General features: G+C 44.7%; 1 protein-coding gene across 1 annotated transcript; it reads left to right on the top strand.

Annotated features, from left to right (window-relative positions):
• Nucleotides 1–222: 222 nt before the first annotated feature.
• On the top strand, nt 223–14150 carry LOC115116408 (succinate dehydrogenase [ubiquinone] flavoprotein subunit, mitochondrial-like). Its single transcript, XM_065027361.1, has 15 exons — nt 223–359; nt 775–858; nt 1152–1313; nt 1634–1777; nt 4442–4606; nt 4966–5114; nt 6268–6392; nt 7042–7210; nt 7715–7910; nt 8136–8307; nt 8450–8568; nt 9517–9628; nt 11311–11441; nt 11699–11812; nt 13299–14150. Exons 1-15 carry the CDS (start codon nt 309–311, stop codon nt 13383–13385), a joined length of 1980 nt encoding a protein of 659 aa, XP_064883433.1. The 5' UTR covers nt 223–308; the 3' UTR covers nt 13386–14150.
• Nucleotides 14151–14330: the final 180 nt, after the last annotated feature.

The raw sequence follows: 14330 nt of genomic DNA, 5'->3' as shown, positions 1-14330 counted from the left end.
GTTACGGTCGAAGATATAGTCTCTATGTCATTACAATATATGTGTAATGATCATATTATTTTATTTAAAACTCAACATTTTGTCCGTCTAAATTCATTTATTTTATCTAATGTGTGCTGAAATGGATTTAGAACTTGAAGCGTTGTCAAAAGCCATGAGGCTCCCCCTTGCTTTCAAGACGTCTGAGATGGTTTCTTCCAGTGGGCGGGGCCCCAGGAAGGAATTGTTCCTCTCCCAATCCGTATAGATCTGTTGGTTCCTAGACAGTTACTGTGTAATTGTTAGCAGAGAACCTGTGAATAATAAGGATGGCAAGTGTATCCAGAGTCCTGACCAAGAGGATTTTATCAACTAAAGCCGTGAGTTTAATAATTGTTGTTGGATAATGCATTTGTGTAGTCTGTGAAAAGTCAGTTGTGTAACTGCGAGGGGGAGGGAATGCTTCTCTTTCAGCTTTCGTAACCAGCAGCAGACACAGTCTTTCATAACAGTCCTCCAGACCAGCCCCTTCGTTACATAACGTTAGCTGTCTGAGAGTCACTTATTGAATATGTTAAAATGTCAAAATGAATATACTGTACTTGCTAAATGACCTATTCATAATGACAGGGATTTTCTTTGGGGGTTTAGAGTGTTTTTCCACCTTGATTTGATTGAATATGTTGCTGGTCCAGAGTGAAATTATGATGCTTTTTGTTTTCTATGTATTTGAGAGTTAATTATATGTCTATGATCTCTACCTATTGATTTATCATGTTTTCCCCATAATTATAGCTCCCTGCAGCCGCCCGATGTAGCTCCAGGAACATCCACTTCTCCATCTATGGGAAGAAGGACAACGCCAAAGTGTCAGATGGTGTGAGTTTTACACAAGCAGAACACCCACTGTTTCTTCCTCTTCCGTTTAATGCAAGACACATTTTTAAATAAAGAGACATTCTGGTTATGAAGTCATTTGTATTTACATATCTACATACAATATGCATCGTTTATTATTATTTTTTAAATGATTCCCTTTTAATTTGTATGATTTGTTCGCAATTTTGTTTGTTACAATGACATATCAGCCATGTTTTTTTGTAGTTATCAATATTCACAGGAGGTCCATGTCTGTCTCTGTGTATCCGAGTCAATATGATTGTGATCCTCAGATCTCAACCCAGTACCCGGTAGTGGATCATGAGTTTGATGCGGTGGTGGTAGGGGCTGGGGGAGCAGGTCTGAGAGCTGCTTTTGGTCTGTCTGAGGCTGGCTTCAACACGGCCTGTGTCACCAAGCTGTTCCCCACTAGGTCTCACACTGTGGCAGCACAGGTAGGCCTATGCATATATATGGGTGAATACCTAACTTCAGTCTCCAATGACATCAATGCATCAAGCGATTCGTACCTCATTTCATTTTTTTCATATTTGACTAGTCGGAGGGAATTGGGGTTTGGCTTGGGAGTAGTTGGGTAGCTTCTCAACAATCATCTGTAGTAGAAGTGCATGTGAAGAGTAATTACTATCATTACAGTACTATTATGATGAATGAATAGAAATGCACTTGATTCATTTACCATTCTACATTTGTGTCCTATCCTAAATCCATAATGAACTGTTGAATTCATTAGTGTTGATTTTGTCCAATCCAGGGTGGGATCAATGCAGCCCTGGGTAACATGGAGGGAGATGATTGGAGGTGGCACTTCTACGACACAGTGAAGGGATCTGATTGGCTAGGGGACCAGGATGCTATCCACTACATGACAGAGCAGGCCCCAGCTGCCGTGGTGGAGGTGAGAGATAATTAGTGCACTACATTTTGAACACTATATAGGGTGCAATTTCAGACACAGATCCTGGTGTTTTAGCCTGTTTTTCTCCAAAGACATAAAATAAAGTGCTGGAATATGTGTAATGTCTGTTTCCAACTCACACTGTCAAAACACGTAGAAACCAGAACACAGCTCACTCTCCAGCTCACACTCTCAAACACATAGATCCCCCCCTGACTGCAGCTCACTCTCTCAAACACATAGATCCCCCCTGACTGCAGCTCACACTCTCAAACACATAGATCCCCCCCCACTGACTGCAGCTCACTCTCTCAAACACATAGATCCCCCATAGATCCCCCTGACTGCAGCTCACTCTCTCAAACACATAGATCCCCCTGACTGCAGCTCACTCTCTCAAACACATAGCAGCTCACCCCCTGAGCTCATCCCCCCCCCCTGATTGCAGCTCACTATCTCAAACACATAGATCCCCCCTGAATGATCAGCAGCTCACTCTCTCAAACACATAGATCCCCCCCGACTGCAGCTCACTCTCTCAAACACATAGATCCCCCTGACTGCAGCTCACTCTCTCAAACACATAGATCCCCCCTGACTGCAGCTCACTCTCTCAAACACATAGATCCCCCCTGAATGCAGCTCACTCTCTCAAACACATAGATCCCCCTGACTGCAGCTCACTCAAACACATCCCCCCTCAAAACACATAGATCCCCCCTGAATGCAGCTCACTCTCTCAAACACATAGATCCCCCCCGACTGCAGCTCACTGCAGCTCACTCTCTCAAACACATAGATCCCCCCTGACTGCAGACTGATCCCCCCGACTGCAGCTCACTCTCTCAAACACATAGATCCCCCCTGACTGCAGCTCACTCTCTCAAACACATAGATCCCCCTGAAACACATGATCCCCCCTGAGCTCACTCTCTCAAACACATAGATCCCCCCCTGACTGCAGCTCACTATCTCAAACACATAGATCCCCCCTGACTGCAGCTCACTCTCTCAAACACATAGACTGCAGCTCACTCTCTCAAACACATAGATCCCCCCTGACTGCAGCTCACTCTCTCAAACACATAGATCCCCCCTGACTGCAGCTCACTCTCTCAAACACATAGATCCCCCCTGACTGCAGCTCACTCTCTCAAACACATAGATCCCCCCTGACTGCAGCTCACTATCTCAAACACATAGATCCCCCCCTGACTGCAGCTCACTCTCTCAAACACATAGATCCCCCCATAGATCCCCCCTGACTGCAGCTCACTCTCTCAAACACATAGATCCCCCCTGACTGCAGCTCACTCTCCCCCCGACTGCAGCTCACTCTCTCAAACACATAGATCCCCCACTATCTCAAACACATGAATGATCCCCCTGACTGCAGCTCACTCAAACACATCCCCCTCAAAAACACATAGATCCCCCCTGAATGCAGCTCACTCTCTCAAACACATAGATCCCCCTGACTGCAGCTCACTCTCTCAAACACATAGATCCCCCTGACTGCAGCTCACTCTCTCAAACACATAGATCCCCCCCTGACTGCAGCTCACTCTCTCAAACACATAGATCCCCCCTGACTGCAGCTCACTCTCTCAAACACATAGATCCCCCCTGACTGCAGCTCACTCTCTCAAACACATAGATCCCCCTGACTGCAGCTCACTCTCTCAAACACATAGATCCCCCCAGCTGACTGCAGCTCACTATCTCAAACACATAGATCCCCCTGCCCTCACTGACTGCAGCTCACTATCTCAAACACATAGATCCCCCTGACTGCAGCTCACTCTCTCAAACAGCTCACTCTCTCAAACACATAGATCCCCCCAAACACATAGACTGCAGCTCACTCTCTCAAACACATAGATCCCCCTGACTGCAGCTCACACTCTCAAACACCCCCTGATGCAGCTCATCCCCCATAGATCCCCCTGACTGCAGCTCACTCTCTCAAACACATAGATCCCCCCTGACTGCAGCTCACTCTCTCAAACACATAGATCCCCCTGACTGCAGCTCACTCTCTCAAACACATAGATCCCCCCTGACTGCAGCTCACTCCCCCCCGACTCAAACACATAGATCCCCCCTGACTGCAGCTCACTATCTCAAACACATAGATCCCCCTGACTGCAGCTCACTCTCTCAAACACATAGACCCCCCTGAATGCAGCTCACTCTCCAGATCCCAGTCACCTGAATTCTGATCACCTGTTCACACACCTGTATGTCATCATCACACACTATTTAGTTCAGTTCTTTGCACCCCATCATTGTGAGGTATTGTTTGTTTTGTGACACTCTTCTATTCGGAGCTCTGTTTTCCCTGTAATTTACTCCTCCCGTGTATGATAGTTTTAGCCTGTCTCACTAATGACGCCTTTTGCCTATCGGATTTCCTGTTGTCAACCTATTGCCTGATCTCCCGGACGACGTTACTAGCCTTTTCCCTGCCTGTATGTACTGTTGCCTTTTTGGACCCCCTGTATATGACCTTCTGGCTGCCCCTGGACCCAGCTACCTGTCTCCTCCTGTGGTCCTTTACAATAAACACCTGCTGAGCCCTGCGCTTGAAACCATCTCTGTCTCCCATCGTGTTCATGACAATATGATTGTATCACATTGTTCTTTGTGCCCCACCCCCGCTAGCTGGAGAACTTTGGAATGCCCTTCAGTCGGACAGATGATGGGAAGATCTATCAGAGGGCCTTCGGGGGTCAGAGCCTGAATTTTGGAAAGGGAGGCCAAGCACACCGATGCTGCTGTGTAGCTGACAGGACTGGACACTCCCTTCTTCACACATTGTATGGACGGGTATGTTTAATGTTATCATGAGACAGTTACCAGACTCGCTTTATTAAATATGTCCTCTAGTTTGGTTGGATCATTGACTGATTTTTATTTGACAGTTAAAACACTTTGTAAAAACTTGACAGGAATAACACAGAAAGGTCATTGACTTATTTCCATTGTGGTCCCTAAGGTGAATGGCACAAAAACATTTCAAGGCCAATGTGTGGTAGTTGAACAGTAAAAGCTGGAAGCAGAGCTGAGACAAAGGTTTAGTTTGCATTCACAAGTCTGGCTTCAGTCTGAGACCTTGCATACATTTACTGTTATTTATACAACCATGTACCTTTTTGATTTTCAATGTCCCATTAGTTGTTCTCTAGTCCTTAAGGTATGATACCAGCTACTTTGTGGAGTACTTTGCCCTGGACCTGCTGATGGAGGATGGTGAATGCAGAGGAGTGATTGCTCTCTGTATGGAGGATGGATCCATCCACCGCTTCAGATCCAACAACACTGTCATCGCTACTGGGTGTGTTTGTTCATGTCCCAGAGCCTTTCATATTTCTCATGTCCCTCAGAATGTCCTGACAATTGCTTTGAGTCAGCGGGATTATACATCGCACATGTCTACACCAATGTAGCGGTATTTATTAGAGGGGTAAAGAAAGATTTTGTTCGGGCGCCAGGCAGGTATTAACCATGCCGAAAGGAAAGGAGTAGAATAGAGAGAGTACCACTACCAGACCCACACACATCAGCAGAAGAGACTGCCTAGAGTGTAGCCTGTTTACTAGATAGCCAGTGGAGAGAAAAGAGAATACACACCATATAAAACCCACATCACTGCACAGGGGTAACCCCAACAAGAATAACTCATACAATAGTAATACTAATAATGGCAGAGCAATTCAACAGCAACTTCATACAAGAAAGAACCCAGTCATCAACAAAGGATTTGCAATAGTCTGTATTATCTTCCAGTGGATGAGTGCAGAGGGTATGAATGTGGGGGGTGTTCATACACACAACAAAGGCTTTAAAAATGTCCACAATCTTCTCAGCCACATGTCATTAGTACACCTCAATACAGTTCACATAACAATACACAACTTGCAACCTCCCTTTTAACTAAAATGTCCACCCAAATACTTCTGGCAGGGCAATAATAGTCCAGCTCTAATGAACTTCAATGGGAAGTGCATTGGAAAAATAGAGAGTCTGTTGCAGGGTAAAGCACTGGAACGATAGAGGGAAGAGAAAGAGAGAAAGAGAACTAGAGAGATCTTAGCTGTGGTCTTCAGGCGTGCCGGTGTACTGTCTGACCGTCCGATGGTTTGTTGGTTTGTATGTCAAAGCTTCGCAACAATGTTGCTACTAATCCATGCGATCCATAACGGGCGCGGTCCCAAACGATAACAACCACAACCTAGAGCAATCACACCGATGATTAAGTTAAATACTTTATAAACGACACACGCTGAAACAAACAAAACTTCTACAGCACGCACAATCAAACTGTCGCGCCACCCAAGAGCCCCTCCCCAAAGAGCTGAAAGAGCTGTCTTTATTTCCTTACTGCTGATGCTCTCTTAAAGTGGCAGTGCACGGTGAAGGCTCCGTGCAGGATTTTGCCACACCAGTAGCAACCTCCTTATATCCATTATCTCTCTTTGTATGTGTAGTGGTTATGGCCGTACCTACTTCAGCTGTACCTCAGCCCACACTAGCACCGGGGATGGCAACGCCATGGTAACCAGAGCTGGCCTACCATGCCAGGACCTGGAGTTTGTACAGTTCCACCCCACCGGTAAGAACCACAGCCACTAACTATACTGTAACTATACTGTACTATACTGTAACTATACTGTAACTAGTAAGAACCACAGCCAGTAACTATACTGTACTATACTGTACTATAACTATACTGTAACCAGTAAGAACCACAGCCAGTAACTATACTGTAACTATACTGTACTATACTGTAACTATACTGTAACTATACTGTAACCAGTAAGAACCACAGCCAGTAACTATACTGAAACTATACTGTAACCAGTAAGGAGATCCATGGCCACTAACTATACTGTAACCAGTATAAACCACAGCCTGTAACTATACTGTAACCAGTAAGGAGATCCATGGCCACTAACTATACTGTAACCAGTATAAACCACAGCCTGTAACTATACTGTAACTATACTGTAACCAGTAAGGAGATACATGGCCACTAACTATACTGTAACCAGTATAAACCACAGCCTGTAACTATACTGTAACTATACTGTAACCAGTAAGGAGATCCATGGCCACTCCCCACTTGTGAAATCCATATTTACCATAAGGATTTGTTTTAAGGTCAACTGACTGACCTTCACATTACGTAAATGCAAAGGTCATCAGTGTATATTTGACCTGAGGTGACACCCGACACCATAGCTGTGATGTAACCCTGTCAGGTATCTATGGTGCCGGCTGCCTCATCACTGAGGGTTGCCGTGGCGAGGGAGGGATCCTCATCAACAGTGAAGGAGAGCGCTTTATGGAACGCTACGCTCCCAACGCCAAAGATCTGGCCTCCCGGGATGTGGTGTCACGCTCCATGACCGTTGAGATCCGCGAGGGAAGGTATGATAATCAACAATAATGAATATTGATTGAATTACATATTTCACTCCACCAGTAGTATCTGACTCAATCCCTAACCCCCTTAATAGCGTTCATTCCTGGAGATGGAAGTAAAAATGTAATTGGAATTTGAGGCCACAACTTGAAATTGGCACTAAAATATATGATTCGACCTGAAAGACTCTCTCTCACAGAAAGACACTCTCTCTCTCACAGAAAGACACTCTCTCTCTCTCACAGAAAGACACTCTCTCTCTCTCACAGAAAGACACTCTCTCTCTCTCACAGAAAGACACTCTCTCTCTCTCTCACAGAAAGACACTCTCTCTCTCTCACAGAAAGACTCTCTCTCACAGAAAGACACTCTCTCTCTCACAGAAAGACACTCTCTCTCTCACAGAAAGACACTCTCTCTCTCTCACAGAAAGACACTCTCTCTCTCTCACAGAAAGACACTCTCTCTCACAGAAAGACTCTCAAAGAAGCCTTTTTTTCAATTTCCAGGGGTTGTGGTCCGGAGAAGGACCATGTGTACCTGCAGTTGCATCACCTGCCCCACCAGCAGCTGGCCACCCGCCTGCCTGGTATCTCTGAGACCGCCATGATCTTCGCTGGGGTTGACGTCACCAAAGAGCCCATCCCTGTCCTGCCCACCGTCCACTACAACATGGGAGGAATCCCCACTAACTATAAGGGACAGGTAGATTATAACACTCTTTACAATTCTCACTGTTAGTTTGGGGGGATTTTCTTGTCTCCGTAAGGGATTGTGATCACTATGGCTGGGTAAGAGAGATAGATAGATTAGTTAACATTTATTGTCCTTCAAGAAACTTCACGTCAGTCAATCAGTCTTACCCAGAACTAGATAGACATTATTTGACTCTAGACCAACCTGTAACGTTCTTGGTCATCTTCCTCTCAGGTCATAACTCATCCAGATGGGGAGGACAAGGTGGTGCCAGGGCTGTATGCCTGTGGTGAGGCTGCCTGTGCCAGTGTCCATGGTGCCAACCGGCTGGGTGCCAACTCCCTGCTGGATCTGGTGGTGTTTGGCAGAGCCTGTGCCCTCACCATCGCTGACACCTGCACTCCAGGTAAGCAGGCTCTTCACATTATGACTGATTGGTTAGATAATTGGTTGATTTCTAGATTTTTTTAATCAGTCATGTTAAAAAGCGAATAGCTAATAATGCTTTAATGTACTTGGAGTTTGACTGTCTCTTTTTGACATTCTAGGTGAGAAGCTTTCCCCACTGAAGCCCAGTGCTGGAGAGGAGTCTGTGGCCAACCTGGACAAGATCAGGTTTGCTGACGGGAACACCAGAACCTCTGAGATCAGACTCAACATGCAGAGAGTGAGGAATACATGTTGACTAAAAGGTTTTCTGTTGAAATGTATTGGCATCTGTATCCAGTCTAGTGTATTTAACTAGACATTGCAGTGGTACACATAGAGCAGGGCTCCCCAACCCTGTTCCTGGAGAGATACCCTCCTGTAGGTTTTCATTACAACCCTGTTCCTGGAGAGTTACCCTCCTGTAGGTTTTATCTCCAACCCTGTTCCTGGAGAGCCACCCTCCTGTAGGTTAACTCCAACCCTGTTCCTGGAGAGATACCCTCCTGTAGGTTAACTCCAACCCTGTTCCTGGAGAGTTACCCTCCTGTAGGTTTTCACTCCAACCCTGTTCCTGGAGAGATACCCTCCTGTAGGTTTTCACTCCAACCCTGTTCCTGGAGAGATACCCTCCTGTAGGTTTTCACTCCAACCCTGTTCCTGGAGAGATACCCTCCTGTAGGTTTTCACTCCAACACTGTTCCTGGAGAGGTACCCTCCTGTAGGTTTTCACTCCAACACTGTTCCTGGAGAGGTACCCTCCTGTAGGTTAACTCCAACCCCAGTTGTAACTGACCTGATTCAGCATATCAACCAGCTAATTATTAGAATCAGGTGTGCTAGATTAGGGTTGTAGTGAAAACCTACAGGAGGGTAGCTCTCCAGGAACAGGGTTAGAGTTAAAACCTACAGTAGAGTAGCTCTCCAGGAACAGGGTTAGAGTTAAAACCTACAGTAGGGTTGGACAGGGAACAGGGTTAGAGTTAAAACCTACAGTAGGGTAGCTCTCCAGGAACAGGGTTGGAGTTAAAACCTACAGTAGGGTAGCTCTCCAGGGACAGGGTTGGAGTTAAAACCTACAGTAGGGTTGGACAGGGAACAGGGTTGGACAGTCCTGACATAGATGTTTCATTTGTCATGTCTGAGCTCTTTAAAACCAATCTTCTTCTCTTTTTGTCTCCGTCTCCAGACGATGCAGACCCATGCAGCAGTGTTCCGTACCGGTGACGTTCTGAAGGAGGGATGTGACAAGATGGACGCCATCTACCAGACCATGGAGGACATCAAGACATTCGACCGTGGTCAGTAGTTTACCTCAAATTAATATTCAGAGTTGATCTCACTTAGATGTGTTGACTTTTTGTTATCATATCTCTTGATTCAGTCGTTTTCAGTGAGATTTAGGACAGTTTTACCCATAGCTGCAGGAAGTAGAGGTCGTGAGGCTGCTACAGCACTCCTGTAAAATCAGAAGAAAAAAACCGGTAAAAATATATATACATTGTTTCACAGAAGTAGTGTTCTGGGCCTTTACTAGTCCTGTATTTGCAGACCGATATAAAAAAAATCAGCACCCCCTGTCTCCAAAATAATCTCTACAGCTCCACCCCAAAGCTACTGTACTTCCTGTAGCTCTGGTTTTACCAGACCTAGATTAAAACACTTCTCCTGGACTCAGGGTTTTACCAGACCTAGATTAAAACACTTCTCCTGGACTCAGGGTTTTACCAGACCTAGATTAAAACACTTCTCCTGGACTCAGGGTTTTACCAGACCTAGATTAAAACACTTCTCCTGGACTCAGGGTTTTACCAGACCTAGATTAAAACACTTCTCCTGGACTCAGGGTTTTACCAGACCTAGATTAAAACACTTCTCCTGGACTCAGGGTTTTACCAGACCTAGATTAAAACACTTCTCCTGGACTCAGGGTTTTACCAGACCTAGATTAAAACACTTCTCCTGGACTCAGGGTTTTACCAGACCTAGATTAAAACACTTCTCCTGGACTCAGGGTTTTACCAGACCTAGATTAAAACACTTCTCCTGGACTCAGGGTTTTACCAGACCTAGATTAAAACACTTCCTGGACCTGGACTCTCCTGGACTGGGTTTTACCAGACCTAGATTAAAACACTTCTCCTGGACTCAGGGTTTTACCAGACCTAGATTAAAACACTTCTCCTGGACTCAGGGTTTTACCAGACCTAGATTAAAACACTTCTCCTGGACTCAGGGTTTTACCAGACCTAGATTAAAACACTTCTCCTGGACTCAGGGTTTTACCAGACCTAGATTAAAACACTTCTCCTGGACTCAGGGTTTTACCAGACCTAGGTTTTACCAGACCTAGATTAAAACACTTCTCCTGGACTCAGGGTTTTACCAGACCTAGATTAAAACACTTCTCCTGGACTCAGGGTTTTACCAGACCTAGATTAAAACACTTCTCCTGGACTCAGGGTTTTACCAGACCTAGATTAAAACACTTCTCCTGGACTCAGGGTTTTACCAGACCTAGATTAAAACACTTCTCCTGGACTCAGGGTTTTACCAGACCTAGATTAAAACACTTCTCCTGGACTCAGGGTTTTACCAGACCTAGATTAAAACACTTCTCCTGGACTCAGGGTTTTACCAGACCTAGATTAAAACACTTCTCCTGGACTCAGGGTTTTACCAGACCTAGATTAAAACACTTCTCCTGGACTCAGGGTTTTACCAGACCTAGATTAAAACACTTCTCCTGGACTCAGGGTTTTACCAGACCTAGATTAAAACACTTCTCCTGGACTCAGGGTTTTACCAGACCTAGATTAAAACCTCCTGGACTCAGGGTTTTACCAGACCTAGATTAAAACACTTCTCCTGGACTCAGGGTTTTACCAGACCTAGATTAAAACACTTCTCCTGGACTCAGGGTTTTACCAGACCTAGATTAAAACACTTCTCCTGGACTGATGTTTCCCTCCCGTTCGGTCAGGTATGGTGTGGAACACTGACCTGGTCGAGTCTCTGGAGCTGCAGAACCTGATGCTGAACGCGGTCCAGACTATCCACTCTGCCGAGGCCCGCAAGGAGACCAGGGGAGCACACGCCCGGGAGGACTACAAGGTGAGAGGAGGATGGATTCTCACCTGGTTGAATAAGATGAGGAGAGCACTCTCCAACCAGCCACTCAAATGAAGTGATCTACAACTCAGGGCCTCAACGCTGCACCACACATCTCCTAATTGTAGCGATACAAGGATTGATTGGCTGGTTGATTTATAGATGAATTGGTAAATTTATTTGTTGAATGTCCGGTTGATTGATTGGTTGATTGGTTAATTGATAGGCAGGGGACTTAAATGTGACATTGTGTGTTCCAGGACCGTATGGATGAGCTGGACTACGCCAGGCCTCTGGCAGGACAGGAGAGGAAGCCTTTCGAACAGCATTGGAGAAAACACACCATGTCCACTGTGGATCCTCAGACTGGCGAGGTAAAACAACTACCACGACTCCTGTCTGTGTGTCTGATGGAAACGCATAGGGACCATCTTCCCTGAACACAATCAAGCCTGTCTGGACTAAAAAACATGCTCTTGATTGAACATACTGTTTAGTCCAGAAATAGGTTTTTGGATGGAGAAATACAAATGAGGGCCTTTGGACTGATCTATTACTAGGAGACTGATCTGTTGTTAGGAGACGGATCTGTTGTTAGGAGACTGATCTGTTATTAGGAGACTGATCTGTAATTAGGAGACTGATCTGTAAATAGGAGACTGATCTGTTATTAGGAGACTGATCTGTAATTAGGAGACTGATCTGTAATTAGGAGACGGGTCTGTTGTTAGGAGATGGATCTGTTGTTAGGAGACGGATCTGTTGTTAGGAGACTGATCTGTTATTAGGAGGCGGATCTGCTATTAGGAGACTGATCTGGTATTAGGAGACTGATCTGTTGTTAGGAGACGGATCTGTTGTTTGGAGACGGATCTGTTATTAGGAGACTGATCTGTTGTTAGGAGACTGATCTGTTGTTAGGAGACTGATCTGTTGTTAGGAGACGGATCTGTTGTTAGGAGACGGATCTGTTGTTAGGAGGCGGATCTGCTATTAGGAGACTGATCTGTTATTAGGAGACTGATCTGTTATTAGGAGACTGATCTGTTGTTAGGAGACTGATCTATTACTAGGAGACTGATCTGGTATTAGGAGACTGATCTGGTATTAGGAGACTGATCTGTTGTTAGGAGACGGATCTGGTATTAGGAGACGGATCTGTTATTAGGAGACTGGTCTGCTATTAGGAGACTGATCTGTTATTAGGAGACTGATCTATTACTAGGAGACGGATCTGTTATTGGGAGGCGGATCTGCTATTAGGAGACTGATCTGTTATTAGGAGACTGATCTGTTGTTAGGAGACGGATCTGTTGTTAGGAGACTGATATATTATTAGGAGACTGATCTATTATTAGGAGACTGATCTGTTGTTAGGAGACTGATCTGTTATTAGGAGACTGATCTGTTGTTAGGAGGCGGATCTGCTATTAGGAGACTGATCTGTTATTAGGAGACTGATCTGTTATTAGGAGACGGATCTGTTGTTAGGAGATTGATCTGTTTTTAGGAGACTGATCTGTTGTTAGGAGACGGATCTGTTGTTAGGAGACGGATCTGTTGTTAGGAGACGGATCTGTTGTTAGGAGACGGATCTGCTATTAGGAGACTGATCTGGTATTAGGAGACGGATCTGGTATTAGGAGACTGATCTGTTATTAGGAGACTGATCTGGTATTAGGAGACTGATCTGGTATTAGGAGACTGATCTGGTATTAGGAGACTGATCTGGTATTAGGAGACTGATCTGGTATTAGGAGACAGATCTGTTATTAGGAGACTGATCTGGTATTAGAAGACTGATCTGGTATTAGGAGACAGATCTGTTATTAGGAGACTGATCTCTCTGTCATGTTCCAGGTAACTCTGGAGTACCGACCAGTGATTGACACCTCTCTGGACCAGGGGGAATGTTCAGCCGTCCCTCCAGCCATCCGCTCCTATTGAGACCATCTCAACAGGAACACTTATTTATTATTGTCGGTCTGTACGCTTCCAGCAAAGCCCACCTAGGATCCATTTCACTGTGTGACCTTCACTCTGTGTGAGGGAGCACTGTAGATAGGGAATTATTGCTTTCTCACATGCAGTTTGACCTTTCAACCCACATATTGTAGTCAACACTGCAAGCAAAGGAATTGTTAAGGTATTGTGATTGAAGTTTGTAAATATAGAACTGTTTTCTAATTGTCTGTTGTCATATGAAGTTGTAGAGTAGTTTCCCTATAGGTATGTAGTTACCTAAATACTCCCATTCTCTGTGGCCTTTATTATCTGCTTATACCATAATATTAGGACTCTGAATGGAAAACTGAATTTGAATGTTGTGTAATCGTTGTAGTTCAGAGTGCTGAGACATCCTATTTCCTGTAGATGTCCCTTCAGCGTCATTAACACATCGTCTTTAATGATTATCCTTTCAGGATAAATTAATGTGTAGAACTGGCGTGTGACCAGCAATATTTGATGGGATGTTTGATTTCACTCTGCTTGCTACAGGTTATGCACTTTATGGCAATATTTAAAAATATTCTCAACTATAGTTGTCTTTGTGCTATTTACTGGTGGAATATAGTGGACATTAAGACAATTAGGAAGGGGGAAATAAATGAAATACTATGTATGTTACCAAGAATTAATTTATATTTGCTTTGTTCTTATATTCTGTGTATTATTTCAAATGTGTCATTAAACTTTAAATCATTAAATCAACTCTAGACAACTTTTTTTTCCTATTCATTTGACTATGTCTGACCATTTCATTCATGTCACCTGGCTACCTAAACAGGAACAGTACATGTTCCCCTTCTCTCCAGTTGTGAGTGGCTGTTATATGTACCACAGTGATGAAGTCCAGGTTACATCCCAAATGCCACCTTATTCCCTATGTAG

This window comes from Oncorhynchus nerka, linkage group LG14 (assembly GCF_034236695.1).
Source record: "Oncorhynchus nerka isolate Pitt River linkage group LG14, Oner_Uvic_2.0, whole genome shotgun sequence".
Classification (NCBI taxonomy): Eukaryota; Metazoa; Chordata; class Actinopteri; order Salmoniformes; family Salmonidae; genus Oncorhynchus; species Oncorhynchus nerka.
The sequence above is the reverse complement of the archived record's forward strand: the minus strand, read 5'-3'. Positions and strand labels throughout refer to the sequence as shown.